General features: G+C 42.1%; 1 protein-coding gene across 2 annotated transcripts in view; it reads right to left on the reverse strand.

Moving 5' to 3' along the window:
* The window catches only part of DPYSL3 (dihydropyrimidinase like 3), a 98,929-nt gene that overhangs the window by 24,793 nt on the left and 52,690 nt on the right, over nucleotides 1–21,446 (reverse strand). For both annotated transcript variants that reach the window (XM_069484170.1, XM_069484171.1), the window contains exons 2-3: nucleotides 5,074–5,162; nucleotides 1,211–1,395 (exon numbers count right to left, since the gene is read on the reverse strand). In XM_069484170.1, coding sequence (XP_069340271.1) covers nucleotides 1,211–1,395; nucleotides 5,074–5,162 — 274 coding nt within the window. The remainder of the gene's footprint in view (nucleotides 1–1,210; nucleotides 1,396–5,073; nucleotides 5,163–21,446) is intronic.

The raw sequence follows: 21,446 nt of genomic DNA on the forward strand, positions 1-21,446 counted from the left end.
ACTGGGAACTCTGACTTTCCTCCTGTTCCTTCCCTGATGTGGAAGACCGAGCATAATGTGAATCCCAAGGATACTGAACAGGCCCAACTCCTTGCCTTGGTGGCAGAAAGCCAAGCCAATGTCGCTCATTTCTGCTGCCTTCTCACAAGGCAGCCCAAGTGCACTTATCAGAAAGCAAATGTGTGGAGCTACATTACTAATGTCTGGAGCAACACCAGGGCTTTCGTGGGCCGGCAGCTGCGGAAAAGTCAGCTGGCTTCCCCTCCTTCAGCTACAGAAAAGCCTGGTTCTCCCGGAATTGCACCTTTTATGGCCTTGATGCAATTTTCTTGGCCTTCCACACCCAACTAGCTGAAGCTGAACCCTGCTGGTGCTCCCGTCAAAAGGGCATAACAGACAGCGGCTGATTCAACGTCTCAGGCTGTACTGTGCTCTCGGGTGGACGTAAATGGTGTGAAAATAAACAGTGCTCTGGCTGACCAAGTTTGGGGTCAGCACTGGGATGGGACCCAATTCATCGGGATTCCTCTGGAACAGGAAAGACTGCCCTGGAATGCTATCGGTCAGTAACCCAATGGCATGCAACTCCCTAGGTTTCTTTGGAATTGCAATAGTTACTAGAAAAAAATAAATGAATAAAAAATAGGAAACAAGGGAAACCACTGCCACAGCTTTGCCTAATCTTAAAGATGAATTGATCAAAATACGGTACAGACCAGATAGCACTAAACGCCACTGAAGCCCACTAAATTCCCAAGAACTGAGTCTCCACTATCACTCTCTGGGGTACTCCTGAACCCCATTCATAGTGCTCTGCCGTGTACTCTGCCCCTTCCTCCCTCAGACCCAAGCTGACAGTTTTGAAATAACTTTTTGTCCCCTCTCCACAACTTTTTAAAAAGTCCACTTTCCTCAGTGACTAGCCCAGAGATGACATTTCCAGATTCCCCACCCACGGCAAGAGCCAGCTCCTGCTGCTGCTAAGGCAGACAGGACAGGACAGCTGCTTCCATGGCCAAGAGCCTCATGGATCTCCTCTGTGCAGTCTCAGGAGCTGCCCATTTCCTGCTTTTCTCAGCCCCATTAGGCAGAAAGTCTACAAACTTAATTGAGGGAAGTGTACAAGTTACCATGAGAGAGCACTGTGGTTAACATATTTGCTGAACATACGCCTCTGGGGCACAGGAGTGTGTAAAATCTAAAGACTTACTGATCATGGTGGTGCCACCTGCTAAGGCCGCCTTTGTCCCTTGGAAGAAGTCATCCACTGTGGTCATTCCCTTGTATGGCATCTGGAAGTGAGTGTGGACGTCGATGCCTCCAGGGATCACCATCTTCCCATTGGCTTCGATGGTCTTCACTCCTCCAGGGACAATCAGATTGTCTCCAATTTGCCTGGAAAGACAGTGAAACAACCGGTAATTTAAAAGAGCAACTTCCATCCTAAACATAGTGTTACAAGGATTTTAAACAGTGTTACTAATATTTGCCAAAGTAATTTTTCCAAGTGACTCACAAGTTTATCTATAAACAAAGATATATATACAGAAAACAATTGTATAGACACAGAACAAACTGATATGTCATTTGGTGGGACCAAGTGTCCTGGCTTGGTACTATAACCCCAGTGGTTTAACAGTATCTAGAAGATAGTGTGTGTGATAAGTATTTTTTAAAAAATAAGTGTTTTTATCATTCCTTTTACTCTGTTCTTTATCTGAGTTAAGGGTAAGGAATAACATTTGGTGAAGGATCTAAATAGTGCAAAATGATGAACTGTTAGGAGAGACTGAAGGAAGTAATGAATCATTTAAAGAACAGGTGTGGGAACTTAGCTACCTTCTAAGCAGAATCATCTGTGCTCCTAAGAAAAGGCTTCTGTCTGGGTCATTTCCCACCTCAGTCTTCACTACCAATTCCACCCTTCCCTGAACATTTATCAGCCAATCATAGCTGACAGCAGATTGACAAGGAGGAAGTCAAAGATGCAGATGCCTCCAGCACCAGCTGCTTTTATGTGGTCAGCGTCCCAGTAAAAGCTTTAAGCCAAGGAACGTGATTACAACAACCTCTACCAGATACAGCTTCACCAGGAAGCTTCAGAGCATCTCAGGGAGGAACAAGGGGAAGACTCAGGTGGAAATTAAACCAATGAGGATCTCAAAGGCACACCTTACAAAGAAAGTGACAAATAGAACTAGTTCCTACACAATTCATGCAGCATTGCTTGGTTAACATGTGAAATCATATTCTTGATTAAAACAGCTGGTCAAACCTGTTCACTATGGATTCCAGGTAGACCTAGGATTCATAAGTCTCTACATTACTATTAAACATCTCCTACCTTGGGGATATGTGTACCCCAGCGCCAGTGGCATGAGTACTTTCCCCTTTTGTTTGGCCAAGAAGGACACTCTCTTGGGGCAATAAGAAGTCCACCACTGGCCTGCCAAAATTCTGCAACCAAAATATAGTATTCCTGACATCTCTAAGAGCTCAACTTTACCACATCACCACTGGGACTTTCCAGAGCCACCACAATTCAAAACACACTGTGGAAACAATGCAGCCTCTGATCATAATTCCATTTGAGTCCAGACACTGGCCAGTTCTGCTCCCATTTTTCTCCCTCGCTGGTTTTTCTCTAGGGGAAATGGAGAACCAAGGGCATGAAGAATTGCCTGGCCTATGTGTGTGTTCATGTATGTGTGTTTTCAGCCATTTCAACAACTAGCTTAATACTGAGTCTGAAACAGAAATGCCTTCCCTCTCTTTCTCCAGTGCACAGATCAATGTGACAGTCATCCTTGAAGGCTCAGCTTCCATCTCCTCCCCTTCATCAAGCTTCTACCGACAGCCAAGTCTAATAAATAAGAATGTGGCTGTGCTCTGGATGTGGGCTCTCTGGATTCACAGTCTTGACTCTGCCAGTTACTAGCTCTATGACCTTGGCCAAGTTACTTAACCTCACCATGACTCAATTCTTTCATCTATAAAATGTAATAAACATGCCTCTTCCATAGATAGGGTTGTTGTGTAGACTACATATGAATTCATGTTAAGCCAATAGAATTGTTAGGCACCAGAGAATTCAATAAATATCAGCTATCATTAATAACCAGTCTTCTTTCTCCTCTGAATCTCATCTATTCTATTACTTTAATACTTGATATTGCCTCTACCTAATAATGTTAGGTCCTTTGCACATATACAGGGATTGCAGTTCCCCTAAAAGACTGTAAGGTCCCCAGGGGAAGACAGAATGATGATTTGGCACAGCCTGAGCCCAGTCTGTTACACGACTGCATGGTACACAGGAAGTACTCCATAAATATTCATAGACAGACCAACAACAATATAACAGTGGGAGGAATTTATTTCTGTTCTTATGCTCTATGTGTGATAAGAAGGTTGTTGGTGATACATTAAATTTCGGGATTGGATAAAGATCTCATTTGTTCAACTTTCTCTCCACCACCAACATACACATCTGATGGTTAAAGTCCTTCTGTAATATCCTTGGCAAGTGGCCTTCCGGTCTCTAATAGAGATGGCAAAAATGATTCATCTTGCATATTCAACTCTGGTAGTGGATGCCTAAAGCACTGTGTGATCAATTTGTGATGCCTACCATGAGCTCTGAGATGAGGAGGAAGCATTTGATACTAAATTTTCCCATCTCTACAAATCACTAAATAAAGGGACTTGCTACCTCCAAATAGAACCATCTCTATATAATTTTTTAGTAATAGAAAAATATAAAATCAATTGTGGCTTATATTTTGAAGATATTATTGGTTTATATTGTTTGGCTTGCCTATTATTTCCATTGCTCTTACTTCTAATATGAAAAAGTAATGGTGTAAATTGGCAAGGCAACTATGAACGAATATGTTCATTCTTATATTTTTTCATTCATTCACTCACTCATTTATTCAATGTATTTGACTAATAAGTTGACCTTTAGCAAGTTATTTACACTCTCTGTGCCTCTTTCTCCTCATCTGAGAAAAGAAAGTAATAACAGTATGGTACTTAATTCATAGCGTTGCTGGCTGGTTCAATGAGATAAAACATGTAAAATATTTAACACAGTGCCTGGCACATAGTACACACTTAATAAAAGGTAGCTCTTGTCAAATCTTTATGTGCTGGGTACTGAGTTAGGTGTTGGGGATAGGCAGATGAACAAGATATGATCTTTGCTCTCAAGGGGGCCAAAGACTGTCAGAATTGCTATGACTGAGAAGAGCTCAGGGTGTTTTGAGAGCACACAGAGAGGGAGAAGCTAGCCTAGACTTGAGACCTGGTAAAGAACATCTGCCTGCAGAAAATTCTATCTATGCCAAGTTTTCAAAGATAAGCAAGAGAGCTCCTATAAACCAAAATCTTATACTAGCCAATGAAGTTCAATATAAAAATAAAACTGAATAAGGCCAGAGGTGGCTAATAAGATGGGTTGGTTACACAAGTCCCACACAACAACTTATCAGTGTGGTAGTGTACTTTGCTTTAACTGGTGTAAGATCATGAAAATCACATCCTCTGTGTAAGGAACCTACACATAAAAGTTATCTGGCTATGCTGCCTATAAGCATCTAATAGCAAAACATTTTGTAAAGTAATTATACATCCCTAATAAATCTATTTGGAAATCTTTCCTGAAATGCATGTCCTATCTGTGCCCTGCCCATCTAAGTCCTGCCCTTATGTCAAGGTTCAGTTTTAATACCCTCTCTACCCCCAAACCTTACCTCTAAATGGATGACTCCTTTCTGTGCACTTCTAAATCACTCATCCTGATTTAAACTTCTTTGATACTATTACACAAGACCTAACATATTTAGGGTGCTGTAATTTGTGCACATTTCTCAGTATCCTTAAGGACAGTGGCCACTTTTCCATGACCCACAGAGCACTACCTAGACAGCTTGTGCAAAGAGACCCTCAGTATCATTCTGTTGATTGAATTCAGATTTTTCATTTCAGTCATGAAATCCAAGCTTCTTTCTGGGTTGCTAATGAAGAAAAAGGAAGTACAAAAAGATAAAGAGAAGGGTTCTATATACATACTTTATTAAGCCATCTTCCATGTAAATATCGGCATAAAAGGATTGATCATCGTTGACGATTCTGCCTCCCTTGATAAGGAGACGGTCACTCTAGAAAAGAAGGAAAACATGAGTCATTTTCACAGCTGGGACTTCAGAGAAGAGTGATCTGCTAAGGTTTCCCAATTCATTCTTTTAGAGCTCTAGGAGAAACACACTTACGAAAGACATCTGTGTGCTCATGCACTCAACATTTGAACTAGGTGTGCTTATTTGGGGATTCAGTCTTTCTCGTTTACCCCTGATTCAAATTATTCTGGAGTTTTGCTTCTTGCTTTTACAACCTATCAGAGCCACTTGGAAACACAGCTACTCAAGTAAGTGAGACATTCTTTATATTCTCTTTTCTGGTTCAGTAGGCACTAAGTACTTAAAATGAGACGACATATACTTCAGTACCTAGCACACTGGGACTCTGTTGACACTCACTGGTGACTCTCAAACACAGAATTTAAGATTAGGTATACAATGAAACAGGCTTTTAAAAATATTTATAATGATATGAGAACATACTCAGATCATGTTATGTGTAGGATCCAGGATACTTATACATGTATGCACAAATGTACACAAAGTTATGAAATAGAAAACAACTAGATGGAAAAAAACCCCACAGTATCTATAATATTTCACTCGTGGTGGAGAAATTATGCAGGATTTATATTTGCTTCATTATACTTAGTATTTCTCACATTTTCTAAGTGTACTTCTTTATTGCTTTTGTTATGAGAAAAATAAGGTCTTTTATTTAAAATTTATAACTTAGATGAAATGTGGGTAGGTGATCCAATTGGAAACAATGCAAACATACTGCAAAGTTATTAACTAAATAAGCATATTTTATATATAAGTCAGGAGAGGGATAAATCAGTGTTAGCACCAGAGATCACAGATTTCATTAAATGAATGGAGCTCAGACTGGAGTACATGGGATGGATATAGGTTTGTTAGGTTCATGAGAGCCTGGTTGAGTGGAGCTATAGCATGAATAAATGGTAGGCTGGATTTTGTGATGAATTCAACTTAAGAGACTTCAACTTCATCCATCCATCCATCCATCCACCCATCCATTATTTATTCATCCATCCATTCAGCAAATAATTAGTATTTATTATTAGGTAGCTGGGGAGAGTATTGTTGTGAGTGGATCACAACAGGTTATTTCTTTTATGGAACTTAAAAGGGGAAGTGTGGCAATAAAGAAATAAAAGAAGTCAACAAAACAAATAAAACAATGTGAAATGGCAGTAAGTGTCACAGAATATAGGGGAACGGGGCTTATTTAAATAGAGGCTGGAAAAGGTCTTTTCAAGGAAGACATGTGGCTGGGGGTGGAGAACTGCAGGCAGAAGGAACAGCACGTGGAGAAGTTCTCAGGCAGGAATAAGTTTTGTTTCTTTGAAAACCTGAAAAAGATCAATGTGGGAGGAGCTTAGGGTTCAAGGAAGAAAGTGGAATGAGATGAAGCTGGGGAGGTAGGTGGGCTAATCGTGCTGGGATTGATGAGAGTTTGGGTTGGAATGAAAAGATATTGAGACACATGGAAGGCTTGCAAGCAGGGGAGTGAAGACCTGTGTAAAGAAGGCAGCTCTGGATTGCACTGACCAAGGGGTCAAGGGCAGGAAGACTCCATGTTCAGGGCTAACCACGATCATCATTGCCTTGACACAGATTCCGCGGACCCTGTTTAAGAACACTAGCTTTCAAAGAAGATACAGGCTTTATGGAGAAGGGAGCCCCCCAGACGGGCTGACTCCTGGCTTCACAAATGAAAGGGTCAGAAAATGAGAACAAAAGGTAGGGTCCCCTGTGGGATGTATAGATAGACAATTACCACTTAGCTTCTCCTGCTTCCAAGGTATTGCATAAGAATAAGAATTTCATCATGACATATTGTCAGGGGAAAAGATTTTTAAAAGATACGGATCAATGAGGTGTTTAGAAAAAACCTATATGTGACAAGGAAGATGTGATAATGAGGTCAAATACAAATACCTGTAATATACAAGCCCCTCGTGTTCTGGTCTCTGTCAGTACATCCATAGTCACTGTTATTATATATTGTCTCGTATTTTAAGCAGTGGTAAAACAACAAAACATGCAGTTCTTGTCACAAATCAGGCTCTCTGGCCACGAGGTCTTTGCAAAAACATTCTCTCTGTCTTCTCATATGTTTACCTGGCATCTAGATGCCATCTTCTCCCTTGTCAGGCCCCCAGGCAAAGCGTTTCTCCCCCAAGATGCATCACCTGACTTTCCAGCAAATTTCACCCCCACTACAATTTAGTTTGAACAATTACAATGTTCTACAATAGCTGATTTATCGTTCAATTATCTCCTGACTAGACCAAAGACTCCTTTAGTCCTAGAACAATGTATCTTTTGATCTTTTTACCTTAATTCCTGGAGCCCATCCTAGACAGCTGTTATATATTGGTCAAATGAACGGGTGAAGGGTGAGACTCCGGAGGTTGTATTACATCATTGTATTAATACTCCATCGGCAGGATGGAAAGGCATCTGAGTCAGAAAGTTACATGAGGTGGCCAGAAAATTGGAATTTTAAGGAAAAAAAGAAGGCTACTGTCATCTATTTTTTTTTTTTTTAACAGTACTACAAAATTACACAAGGCAGTCCTAGGTCTGCATCTAAGCTAGTGTGCACATTAGAGAAATACATATTCCCAGTCCCTGCCCTAGGCCACTAAATTTGTTTTTTATAAGCTCCATAGATGGCTCCCATGCAGCCATCAGCCAGCCCAGCTCCAAGTCACTGACCAGCACAAGGAACCACTTCCCCACACAGTTCTGCGTGCCCATGAAGGCAACAAAGCATCTCCAATAGGAGCTTCATAAATAACACTCTTGGTGACGGTAAGAATTCCCCCTCATAGCTCGGTGCTTTTCTGATTTTCCTTATCTTCCCAGCAAAGAGCTGAACTAAACTGGTTTATGGAAATGGGCCAATTTCTGTCTGCACTGACAGCTATGAAATATGACCAGCCTAAGGACATCCGGCTCCGTACCACTGGTATGAACCATCACTTCCGTCAACAAGCATCAAATGTCAGCAAAGGGGCAAAAGCTATCTCAGGCCCTATGTACATCAGGGGATAGACAGTAAGAGCTGATCCAAGTGGAATTAACACCCTTGAGATGGTGTCATTGGAAACTCTTCAAATGGTAATTAAATAAACCCTTTCTGGCTCAATAATGAGGAATCTAAACAGAGCTTAAAGATGAATGAATGATAGTCCCGTTGTAGGTTTCAAAGAAGGGAGTAACAAGACCTTTGCTCCATGGGCTATAAGTATTAACATTATTATTGTTTGTTTTCATCATACAGAGCAGAAACATCAAATCCTAAGCTCACAGAGCTCAAACAAATGCTTCCCTAGGGGTTCCCCAGCTTGCCCCCCAGGAAAAAACCACTCAATTAATTTTAATTCTTTCCATGCATGGGGGATCCACTACAAAGGGCAGCTTAGACAAAGCAGCCATCAGACACAGAAGAGTCTGCAAGGCAATTCCTGGGCTTGGCACTGAGGAATGTGAGGGTTGGGTGGGACATAACTACTGACCACTCCCAGGCCATATGAAACCAAACCTTTTTGAACACAAAAACTGTTTCTCTATGAATTCATGGACCAGCCTCATAGATTAACACATGCTTGTCTCAAAAACCAGTAAGTTGCACACACCCAACACCTGTGATTAAAAGTCACCCTTGGTGATGAATACAGCTTTGTGGGGCTCCTCATTTTCTGTTCCTGGGAGCTGAGGCTGCCAAGCATCCATTGCTTGATGCCTGGAGGAGGTAAAGTGGTCCCGTTTGGAGCTTAGTAATCTTTCTCGTGCAATGCTGTACATGATATTTCTAGGGCATACGGGGAGTAATCTGGAGGGTATCTGGAACCCAAAATGAAGCTATTCAGAGCCTGAAGCAACCAGCCAGGGACTCTGCCATAGGCCCTGCATGGTGACCAAGGGCTGATTATGTCACTGTTTTGCAGCCCAGTGGGGTGCCAGGCATACCATCTGGCACGCTTGAGTCCAGCTGGGTTTGCCCACTACTGGGAGAATCAGACCAACTGCTTAACTAGGCATGTGATCTTGAGTTAGGACTTAACCTCTCAGACCCTCAGTTTTTCATTAGCCCAGAGTGGATAATAATACCCAGTCACCTCACAGGATGGCTGCCAGGAATGAGAAAAAGTGTGTGTGTGTGTGTGTGTGTGTGTGTGTAATCTAGCACATAGCAAATAGCTAATAAATATTACATTTATCCCATTAATATTATTTACAGTGCTTTAAATTTCTTAAAGTCTTAAGAAGCACGTTGGAGAAAGACTATCATTTCCATTTTATAAACGGGGAGATACATACAGAGAGGCGAATGACTTACTCCAAGTGACAGAGTTGATTAATTCCAGCTGGAAGGAGATCCAAGTCTCCTACCTTTTGCCACCGCACTGACTTCCCCTAGGCCACTGTACCAGGTGTATTTAAAGCTTATGACAAATAGTTCTTCCTGATAGGCTCTCTTCTCTGTTTGATGCTGAATCTGACTGTTCCATTGCTGAAACTGCTGACCAGTTTCTGCAGTAGGTAACTTTAGGAACTCAATAACTTTCAAGCCACTACTTATAAAATCAGTGCATTAAATTTGCCTTTTATGGTCTGAATATGTCAATACAGTTTATAAAGGGATCTAATTTACAATCCAGGGTAGCACAGGTCCTTAAAGTGTGATGAAAGTCTAACTCCTTTTTCCTTCACTAGGATATGATAATAATTAGGAAAATCAACTATAAAAAATTCATAGTTTGAGAGAGAGAGAGAGAGAGACAGAAAGAGGACAAAGAGACAGAAGACAGAGAGAAGACAGAAAGAGACAGAGATAGAGAGGAACAAAGAAAAGAACAAAGGAAGGAAATGAGAAAAGAGAGAAAGAGAAGGGGATGAAAAGAGGCAATGTGGAAGGGAGGAAAGGTGGGAAGGAAAAGAAAGGAAAGAAAGAAAGAGAGAGAGAGAGAGTGTGGGAGAGAGGGAGGGAGGGAAGGAGGAAGAGGGGACAGGGGAATGGACTTAACAACAAGGGATGTCCTTAAGAATGGCTGATTCAAACTGAAATAGGGAATGAAAGACAGAATCTTGAACTAAAGCCTATTGGAGATGTTGGTTTCCATTTTAGTTTTCTTCCCCTGGTCTTTCACTTAAAGAATGTAAATTACCACCTCTGTCCATCTGAGGTGATGAGAATATGCCTCCTGGAGAAACCAAAACCCTCCATGGACTTCTTCCCAGTCAATAAAGTCGGCCTGAGAACAGTACTTAGGACACATCTGTTCCTTACTCTGCAGACATTCCAGCAGCTCAGAATAAAAACTATAATCCTGTGAAGAGGATATGAAATGAGGAACAAATCTTCCAAAATCAAATATTTTGTTACCTGCATTCACAAAGCACACACTCTGACCCTCTCAGTGGGGATTCAAAGGTACTTTGAAATCCAGATGAAGGCGCAGGTGGTTATTTAAAATAAATTCCCATTTGGGTAATTAGATTTGACTTCCTAAAAACATTCTCACTCTTAAGAAAACATAAAGATGGATAGACTGCATGGTTGAAATGTTGTTTTTCTTCCTCGAAGCAGCACCATTTCAAGAAGAGAGAGGGAACCAGGACTTGAGGCGGTATTCAGGAAAAGATCCTGAACAGGCTCTCGGTAGACCATAGTTCTCATTCCAGCTCTGTTATCAAATGTTACCTTGGGTGAGAAACGCAGACATGCGTTTGAATTCTAGCAGTAACACTACCTGTGATTTGGATAAGTGACTTCACCTCTCTGGGCTTCGGTTACCTCACCAGTGAACAACGGGGACAAGGAGACCTTTTTCTGAGGGGGTTGGTAAGGTTCACGGGGCACACCACACGTAGAGGGCTGAACTCTTCTTCGCATGTTGTAAATGCTCAATACACGTGAGCATTTTTATTCTATCGCCATTTTTATTATATCTTAGAATTATAACCAGCCACTGTAAAACTCCTCTTTCACAAATACTCAAGAAGAACTGAACTAAGACTTTGTTAATCAAAATATAACAGCCCTTGCCATAAAGGGAATTCCAGAGACTCCAGGCTCTAGCCAGCCCTCAGCAACTGTTCTCAGCTCCTGGCACCAGTAGCCAAGGTCAGCCAAGACTGCCCCGTTTAAGCCCACCCCCACAGGGCAAGTTCCCATGGCCCCTCCAGGTCATTCTTCTTCTGGAAATATGCTCTCATGAGGAGATAACAATCTACTCTCTTCCAGCAGGAATGGAGAGTGGGCGGCAAGGTCTTAAAACAGCCTCCACACCCACCCTCCCTACTCAATGTATGGATCTGTTTCTAGGACCCTCAATGACAAGCATGCCATTGAGACAAAGAGAAAGAGGAAGAAAGGCCTGGGAGAAAACATCATGAGGAGCCATGCAGTTTCTTGGCTCTGAGTCTTTATTGAAACCGGGCATAGTTCAACAGGGTTGGCTATTCCAAATCTCTGAACTGCTGCAGATGAGAGTCTCAAAAAACATTCCTCCTTTCCCTCATCATCTAAACATACTTACGACCACCGAGGTGTGCTAGAAGGAGGTTAGCTTGGGGCACTCCCTTCAAAACATAACACATACGAAGCACTGTTTTCAAGTTTCTTTATTATCTGTGGTTTGGCCCTGGAGAGACAGACACAAGGTAGGAAAAGCAGAAATGTGAAGGAGGCAGTAGCCAAGGGCAGTATTAGCCGGGGCAGAGTGGCTGAACTGGAGCATCTGTCTTCTGAACTGGAGCATCAAAACCAGCTGTGTGCATTCTTCCCTTCCCAGAACTTCATGTTAACCGTTTTAAAGATGTGATTATCAAAGGGCCTGACAAGTGTTGTCCCCTGCCCTGGGTCAGAATGGACGGGGGAATGAACTGTGGATGGCATCTTAATCCCAGCCCCCAGATAATGCTTTCTCAATCTTGAACAGGGTTCCAGACACAGATAAGCACAAGTGGATCACCAGGCCAGGAATGAGAGGATGGGAAGGGGAGGGACATGGACTAGGGGAGCCCCAGAGTCATTCTGTTCTCAGGCAGGAATGTCAGCTGGGTCTGTGTTGCCCAAACCTCAGTTACTTGTGTACTAACTGCATGATATTTGACACATCCTGCTACAAACTGTGCTGCTATTTGCTTAATATTATCTTTGAAGAAATGTATTTTAAAAGAAAACACTATCTTATGCTCATAAATTCTAATCCAGTATCACTTGCCAAAAATAGACACTGGACCTAGGAATGAATACAATGAAAACATCCCTAAATGTTGTCCACATTCTGCTGCCTTCAAGAGCGTTGAGCTCAGAGCTGTCATTTTGTTACAAAGGAAGATTATCAAGCATCAGGAAGGTGTTAATGAGAAACTAGCACCAAACAGAAACTGTTTCCTTGATCTACTCAGAAGATTTGAAAAAGAATTGGGAAGGGGACAAAATTTCTCCTTGTGTGATTTAATGTTATTTAATGCCCTCTTCCAGAATCACCTAAAAACGATCTAATGTACCAGCGGGAATTCCACCCCTGCTATCAAAGCCTGGGCCAACATGGGTCCACATGGGCCTGTCAGAAGAAAAAGTAGGGCCCAAAGCAGAGTGGCAGGGACCTCCCAGATATCAGGCAGCACCGCAGAGGGAAAAGATTACTGGGGACTGTGCATCCCCGTCAGAAGATTGGGGGGATGGGAAGAGAGGCAGGGTGGGGCAGGGTCAAGGGTGGGTAAAAACAAGACTTATAAGAAACTAGGATATGCCAGAACTGGTAAAAGAAGAAATGTGGCATACATTTAGCTGGGCTTTTAGTTGGGAAAAATGGAAATGTTGCTGCCTGGGATGAAAACCAGCACTAATACCAGTTTGCGGAGCTACCCAGAACCGTAGGTAGCAACTGAGAAAGTCGGGAAGCCAGGGTTGCATCAGCATCTCTGTCACTAACTTACTGTGTGATTTTAGACAACTAACTTGATCCGTTTTTGTGCCTCAGCTTCTTTGGCCGAGTGAAGGTATCTCTCTCCAAAAAGGCCCATTTTCATATCTATAAAGTACAGATAATAATGGCTACCTCACAGGGATGTGAGAATTAATGTCACAATGCAAGGTTGGACACTTACAAAAGGCTCCTCACTGGTAAACATTACAAATATTACTTCTACTCCTAGTAGTAGTGCTACAACTTCTATTTTATTGCTTTTATTATAGATATGTACTATTAAAGTCAAATGCAAATTGCAGTACAAACATAAGGTAGCTATGTATATAAAAACTGCCTGAGAAATACATTACTCGGGACCAGAATATAAAGTCCAGTATGGATTAAAGGCAAGAGAGAACTAATTCACACCCCTCTTTGGCCTGCATCTACTTGTGTAACTACAGGCCATGAAGTTCTACATTAGGTGTATGGAGCAGCAAAGATGAAAACAGTAAGAAAAGTAAGTCAGGAACACAAATAATAATACCAAGGGTAAAACCATAGGAACAATGGAATGATCAGTGGTGAGCAGTGGCGAGGGGCAGGGGTGAGGAGGAGCGATGGACTGGAGAATAGGTGCAGTCCTGAGGATGTCCAGGGCAGTGAAACCATCCTGGACGATGCTGCGATCACGGATACAAGACACTATGCATTTGTTAAAACCCACAGAACTGTACAACAAAGAGTGAGTCCTAATATAAACTGTGGACTTTCCTTAAAAATGTATCAGTATTGGTTCGCCAGGTGTAATAAGATGATACCAATGCAAGATGTTAGTAATAGAGGAAAATTGGGGGTGAGGAGGGAGTGAGAAGGAGTATACAGGAGATCTCTGTTCTTTGTGCACCATTTTTCTGTAAACCTAAAACTGCTGTTAAAAAAACAAAGACTATTAATTAAGGAAGACAGAGAGGGAGGGAGAGAGAAATGGGGAGAGAGAAAGGCAGAAAAATCTTCTGTCTGGCAGAAATCAAAGAAGGGTCCACAGAGACCTTGTCTGAAGTGGATCTTGGGGAAATGGCTGATTTGGACACACAGGTATGGCCAAAGGCAATTCTGGTCAGAGAAGGGGAACAAAAGTTCATACCTAGCATTTGCTAAAAACTTATGTGCCAAAAACTATGAGGAGCTTTAAGTACATTTTGTTCAATTCATCTTCAATAGAATGCTATGAATTATGTGCCATTGTCCTCCCCACTGAATTAGTGAAGACACGGAAGCTCGGGGAGGTTGCTTATGGTCCAATGTCACAAAACCAGTCACTGGGAGATCCCATGGGACCAGGTCAAGAAACGCATTTCAGTGGGAAATCGTGGATTTGGGCGGAGCCCCTGAGGCCCAGGATACTGAAACGAGGGATGCAAGAGGCAGCCAGAGTTTGAGCTTTATTCTGTGGACACTGAGGAGCCTTAGAAGGATTTTGAGAAAATAAGTAAAATTCAACCTCAGAGCAAAAAAAAAAAAAAAAAAAAATTTAAGCTAACAGAATGACCATGCTGGAGATAAAAGGAAAAAGGACTTAGAAAGTAACAAGTGGCAGGGAAAAAACGAAAACAAAAACAAAACGAGAAACAACCTTTAGCACGCAGGGCACCAGCAAGAAACAGATGGAATACTCAGATCGACTTATCAAGGAGAATTTAACAAAGGGATTATTTAACCAAGTGTGGGTAGGGTTTAGGGAAATTAAATGGATATGCAGCACCCAGGGCCCACCAACAGCAGGGAGCCACTGCCGGGGCAAGGGGAGTGGTTACTGGACATGGAGTGGGTAGTTGTGTAGAGGGAGCTGCCTGGCAGGAGCAGCAATCTTTAGTAGAGACATGAAGCCAGGCTGCAGTGACCCAGTAGGAAGGAATCAGGGAAAAATACCCTGACTTCATTGTTCACTCTCCTTCCAGTCTCCTACTGATGCCCTATGAACTAAATGCAACCGGGAACCCAAGAGCAAAGAAGCCTATTGATGCAGACCACACAGGCTCAGGGCAAGGAGCAGGGCAGACAAAGGTGGAGAGGGTATCTGGAGAGGCAAACATGAAACACCCAGCACAATCCATGAACAGCCAACAATGGGACATGATGTAATAAACTGCAATACAGCCACACTATAGATTACTGTTATTATTTTTAAAATAGGTTAAATCTGTATCTTGAATGGAAGAAATATGTAATATAAGTAAGCCACAGAGCAATGTGCAAAATATGATCCAATTCTTGTAAAAGCAAGCAAAACATACCATATGTAAATATGTTTATCATGTTTTTGTGTGAGCTGGTCTGGAAGAAAGGTCTAGAAGGATGCATATCAAATTACTAACATTGGGTAGGGCAGAAGGAAAGGATGCAAAGGGAGGTGGTATGGAGAAATTTTTGAACTTTTTGTTCTCTCACTTCTGTTTATTCATTTACATTATTTCTCTAGCTGTACAATGTATATGACATTTTATAACTTTTAAAAGAGATTTAATAAAGAAAATTATAAAAAGGAAAAAGAGCAAAGTGATTGCTATTGTCCAGTGTGACAACAAAAATACAGATTAGAAAATGCAATGACAGACCAGGCACAGTGGCTCACACCTGTAATCCTAGCACTCTGGGAGGCCGAGGAGGAAGGATTGCTTGAGCCCAGGAGTTTGAGAATGGCCTGAGCAAGAGTGAGATCCTATGTCTACTAAAAATAGAAAAATTAGCCAGGCGTGATGGTGCACGCCTGTAGTCCCAGCTACTTGGGAGGCTGAGGCAGGAGGATCGCTTGAGCCCAGGAGTTTGAGGTTGCTGTGAGCTAGGCAGATGCCAGGGCACTCTACTCAGGGCAACAGAGTGAGACTCTGTCTCAAAAAAGAAAAAGAAAATGCAATGACATAATGCAAAAGAAAGCTTGACTCAACTAAGCAACTGAAGAGGGAAAGAAAGTGATGCATCAAAGCCAACTGGAGTTTCAAAGCAAGATGTTCAAGAAAGACCCATTAACAGAAATGGAGAACAGAAAGAGAAGTAACAAACTGAGTGCAAGACTGAATAATTTTGAGGTGCTGGTCAACAATAGAGCCATGTAGCAGGAAGGCAAAAATGGGGGCCTGGGACTTAAGAGAATGGTCAGGTGTTAATAGATGGACTTGAGTTAATGCTACACTGAAAATAGCTATGCCAACTAAAAAGCAACAAAGGATGGTGGAAAGATCCCTAGAATGGGAGTCAGGAGCCCCGGATTCTGGTCACAGTTCCATTAGCCTGAGCAAGTCACTTCGCTTCTCTCAGCTGCTATGCCACGAGTGGTACCCACCTCCCTCTTAAGAAGTCATTCTCCTCTCTGATCTTTTCTGATGGACAGCTGACTTTGACAGGGAAGCCTAGTGAATTCCCATCCTATTGCTTCTCAGAAACAAGAAACCTTTTCACTCAACCTGAAAGCCAGCCAAAATGCAATTCCCAGAGAAGGCATGCAGGCTCAGGCCTTGGGGTGCAAGCAACACCTTCAAAGGACAGGCGATTGTTACCCATTTATTTGTGGAGGCCACAGGGATTCCTCTCCAAGTCTGACATTATATTTCTATAGCTAGTGGGGGCTCTTCTTGGGGATTGTGGTTATAAGCACACAACCACTGGCTTATGCAACTTCCTCAAACTGTCCCACGTGGACACGTCTAACAGAACGTACAGCTGTGATGCTTCAGTCACTTGAGGCTGCCACGGAAGGGGCCCAATAGAGAGAGAGCGTGGGAGGAAGAGACTATTTCAAAGACCAGAGATGTCCCCCACTGTGCTCTGCCTTGGAGTCCAGACATCAGAAATTGGGTCTGTCATACAGGAGAGCAAAGAGGGGCCTCATCATTCATTCTGCAGCCGAAAACCCCAAGTGGTGACCGGCTGCCAGAGCAGCCTGGCGAAATGCTTAAAAAAGAGAAGGGCTTTGGAATCCTGACTGCAAAATGAGGAAAATAACATGTGCCCTAAAGGACTCCTGTGAGGACTAAGCCCAGATTCTGTTGCTCCACAGGTGCTCAATAAATGTGCATTCCTCTAAAAGCTAGATCCCAAATCTTTTCAGGTCAAACTCTTCCACCCGATGCCTACCCACCCTCTCTCCATATATATACCACCTGATGCATATCAACCACTTTCATACAGAACCCAAACACACTTGCTAAAAAGGAATATGGGGAAGGAAAGGAATGGAGGAGTTCACTCTTTTTTCTGGTTCTTTCTTTTTTTTTTTTTTGTTGAGACAGAGTCTCACTTTGTTGCCCAGGCTAGAGTGAGTGCCGTGGCGTCAGCTTAGCTCACAGCAACCTCAGACTCCTCGGCTTAAGCGATCCTCCTGCCTCAGCCTCCCGAGTAGCTGGGACTACAGGCATGCGCCACTATGCCCGGCTAATTTTTTCTATATAGATTTTTAGTTGTCCATATAATGTCTTTCTATTTTTAGTAGAGACGGGGTCTCGCTCAGGCTGGTCTCGAACTCCTGACCTTGAGCAATCCACCCGCCTCGGCCTCCCAGAGTGGTAGGATTACAGGCGTGAGCCACCGCGCCCGGCCTAGTTCTTTCTTGATAAAGTAGACAACAGTGATGACTAATTCCTCTGGTCATAGAATTCCACCTGCCTAAATACCTATATACCCACAGCTCTGCTTCCATTTGATAGATCGGTGATTACTAAAGCAGTGGCTATTTTCTACTTCCCCAAGTTACATCGACATAGAAAACTGCAGATGCTTTGAAAACAAGGACTTCAAGAGGTCAGGCAGACCTTGAATGAAACAAACCCTTGAACTAAATACAAATGAGACATCACTTAAAAATTGTCAGAACTCAAAAATCAAAGCCTAGTGGGCAGTTAATCCTGTAATAAAAGGTTTCTTCACCTTCACCAAAGATCTAAGGCGTTACACATAATAGCTTCTGGAACGTATTCAAGACTGCTTACGATTGGCAAAGACCGTGCTAACATCACAGGAATATTTTGCCTGTGCTTAAAGGCCTGCAGACTTCATCCCTACCTGCAAAGCCAGGAAGCTGCCCTCTGCTCTTCCCAGCGATCACTATTTAACATTCTATGAGTCTAATACCAGGAGAATAATCTTCTTTTGGAAAAGTTCTGAAATAGTTTCCTCTTTTATGACATGTTTCTGCTTGGAAATGTTTCAGACTGAAGTTTATAGCTACAGATGTCTACCAAAGCAGGATATATGTTGTGACATGTATTAAATTGTATCTTAAAAAAATAGCAAACAAGTTACAACTTCTGTCAGCGATATCAGACACTGCAGGTTTTCACCCATGCCTTTTCACTTTGTCCTGTTATTCCAAGCCTCCATCTTCCATTCACCATTCCATTCATTCAAAAGCAGACTGAGCTAGGCCTTGGTGATATAGCAGGGAATGACACAGAGACCCTAGCATCATGGAGCAGGGAGTCTGGTAGCCTTTTGATCACACTATTTCCTTGACACCTGTTTTCCTCAAACCACTTAGCCCAAGGAATGCACATTACTTTAAAGTAAAGGAGTAGTGTGACTTTTCACTCATTTATTGACCCATCCATTCTTTAATGTTTGTAAAGGACTCCTGTTCACAGTACTATTGATACAACAGTGAACAAAATAAAATAAGACACCATAGCAGTTGAAAAAGCAAAGAACAAGTGAGCTACTAAACAAGTAGTACAATTTCAACAGTGATAGATAAAATTTAGAAAGAGGATAAGGGGACTGTAAGGGCTTGGAAGAGAGTCTTTTGATTAAGTCTGCAAAGAAGGCATGTCCAAGAAGCTGTCACCTGAACAGAGATCTGAATGATCTGAGTCCTAGAAAAGGCTGTTCCCCACTCTGAGGGAACAGCAAGTATAGCAGCTTTGAGCTGAACATGAACTTGTCATGTCTAAGGGAGAACAAAAGGTGAGGACAGCTGATGCCAAGTATCCCTAAGGGGCAGTGGCGGGACTGGAAACCAGAGAGGTAGGCAGGGACAGGCCACGTGGGACCTCAAGAGCCACAGCCTGGGTGCTAGTTGAAGCGCAATAGGAGATGGTTGAGGAGGGGAACAACTTGGTCTGATTTACATTTTTAAGGGACCTCCCTGGTTATTATGCATGGAGAATGAACTTAGGGGTTTGCAAAGGGGAAGCTCAGAGAAGAGTAAGGAGGTTCTTTCAGTAAGATGACAGAGGCTCGAGCGAGGGTGGTGACAGTGATGAAAAATTTTGGTGAGCAGTGATTGGATTAAGATTCTGTTTTAAAGGTAGAGCCAACAAAGTTGTACAGCTAGTATATAGTTGAGCTGGGACTTAACCCCAGTTATCTGCTGAAAACAAAGCCCACCCACCTCTTAGGCTGACTGTGTCTTCTTACATTAAAGTCCAAGTAAACTTAACCTATATATTTAAGCACTGATAGACCTCACAACTTTAAGACAGAGAGGAAGCAGCTTTCAACAGAGTCATCTACATTCACTATTTAAAGCATATTGTATTTCCCATATTACAATACCTGGGGTTACCAGCAGCTCACATTAATTTCATATTTTTTGATCGATTGCATACTTATCACATCTTATTGAAAATACTTGTAAAGTATGTCACTGTGAAACTCTGACATACAGAGTTTCCAGGTCTGCTCATGTTATAGATGTACAGGTCTGGTTTCCTGCTTTAGCAAATGTGACCCAGTGCGGGTAACTGATGCTCCTTTGATGGGTCGGATTTCCTTAGGGCCCCAGGCCCATCACTGTGAATGTAAAGTCTTCGTTATGTGTAGCTGCTCATCTAGATGGGCGAAGGTGAGAGCCATTGGGAAGACTCGTTAGTGAAACCCAAATACATTGATTATATTTTTAAATTTCCCTGGTCTCTGTTTTTAGCCTAAAATCAGGAGCCAAATATTTCCTGTCTAATCAATTAAGTGGATTTTAGGTCACTGAGACTTTGAAGTACATTTTTTCTTCCTCCTAACATGAAACAACTTGATAAGCAACGGTTTCTAAGCAGCTTAAATTAAGTTCCTTATTGGGAAGTAGCACAGTGTAGTAAGAGAGGGTTTTAAAGTCAGACAAGAAGGTGATTATTTGGACCTAGTTCTGCCAGTTAGTTAACTATGTACCTTTAGATAAGTTAACTTTATGAGCCTCAGTTTCCTCATCTGTAAAATGGCTTAATAATGTTTATAATCCAGGCATGTTATGGGGATTGAATGAAATGCCATATATAAAATCATGATTGAAAATCAGTTAGCATGGTCTCTGGCATGGCATAATTTCTTATCAATATTATTTGAGTCTCCCTTTTCTGTTCTTTGAGAATTTCCAAGTCTGAGGTTTTGAATTTTTTAATTCTTTGTTCATTACTTTCTCCCTATATGACTTTCCTAGGGCTGCCCTTACAAAGTACCACAGACTGGGTGGCTTTATCAACAGAAATTTATTTTCTCAAAGTTATGGATGCTGAAAGTCTGGAGTCAGGGTGTCAGCAAGGTTGGTTTCTTCTGAGGCCTCTCTCCTTGGCTTGTGGATCCAACTCTTCCCTTTGTCTTCACGTGGTCTTTCCTCTGCGTGTGTCTCGGTCCTAAGCTTTCTTCTTATCAAGACACCAGTCATACAGGATTAGGGGCCCCCCTAATAACCTCATTTAACTTAATTACCTATTTGAAGATCCTATCTCCAAATACAGTCAAATTCTGAGGTATGGAGGGTTAGGACTTCAACATAACACTCCCTCACTCTCCGCCCCCTCGAAAAAAGTGTAAGAAAAGCACTGAACTGGAGCAAGGGAAGAATGAGTCCTAAGCCTCATTTTTTTTAAACCTATCTTACTGCATGACCTTTGGCAAATTATTTTCCCTTTTCGAACCACATTTTCTGAATCATTCAAATGAAGGGGTTTGAATAACAGGTCCCTCATTACTCTTCCTGCCCTTAGCCAAGCAAAGCTAAGTTTTTACCATGATTTCTCATAGTAAAAAGGGGTTTGAGATAGAGCATGCCATGAAGTAACTGAAATAAAAACAAAACAAAACAAAACATACCTTCTTTGTGGAATAAACCCAGAATGAAGTTTCTAGAAGCAGATTTACATTCGACTGCCTTAAAACCTTGTAAGTTGTTTAAAGCCCTTTCTCTCTGTAAGGCCATAATTTAAACCAATTTAGTTGGATAAGCCAGAAACCCCACTCTGAATTTATCAATACCCCCAAACAAAGTAATCTCATCAAGATTTGGGGCACAGATTGCCTTTGAGGGAAAAGAGTGTATGATTTCAAACAAAGGTCTCCTTGAAAGAATTAAGGGGGAAAAAGT

The sequence above is a fragment of the Eulemur rufifrons genome, chromosome 10 (assembly GCF_041146395.1).
Source record: "Eulemur rufifrons isolate Redbay chromosome 10, OSU_ERuf_1, whole genome shotgun sequence".
Taxonomy (NCBI): Eukaryota; Metazoa; Chordata; class Mammalia; order Primates; family Lemuridae; genus Eulemur; species Eulemur rufifrons.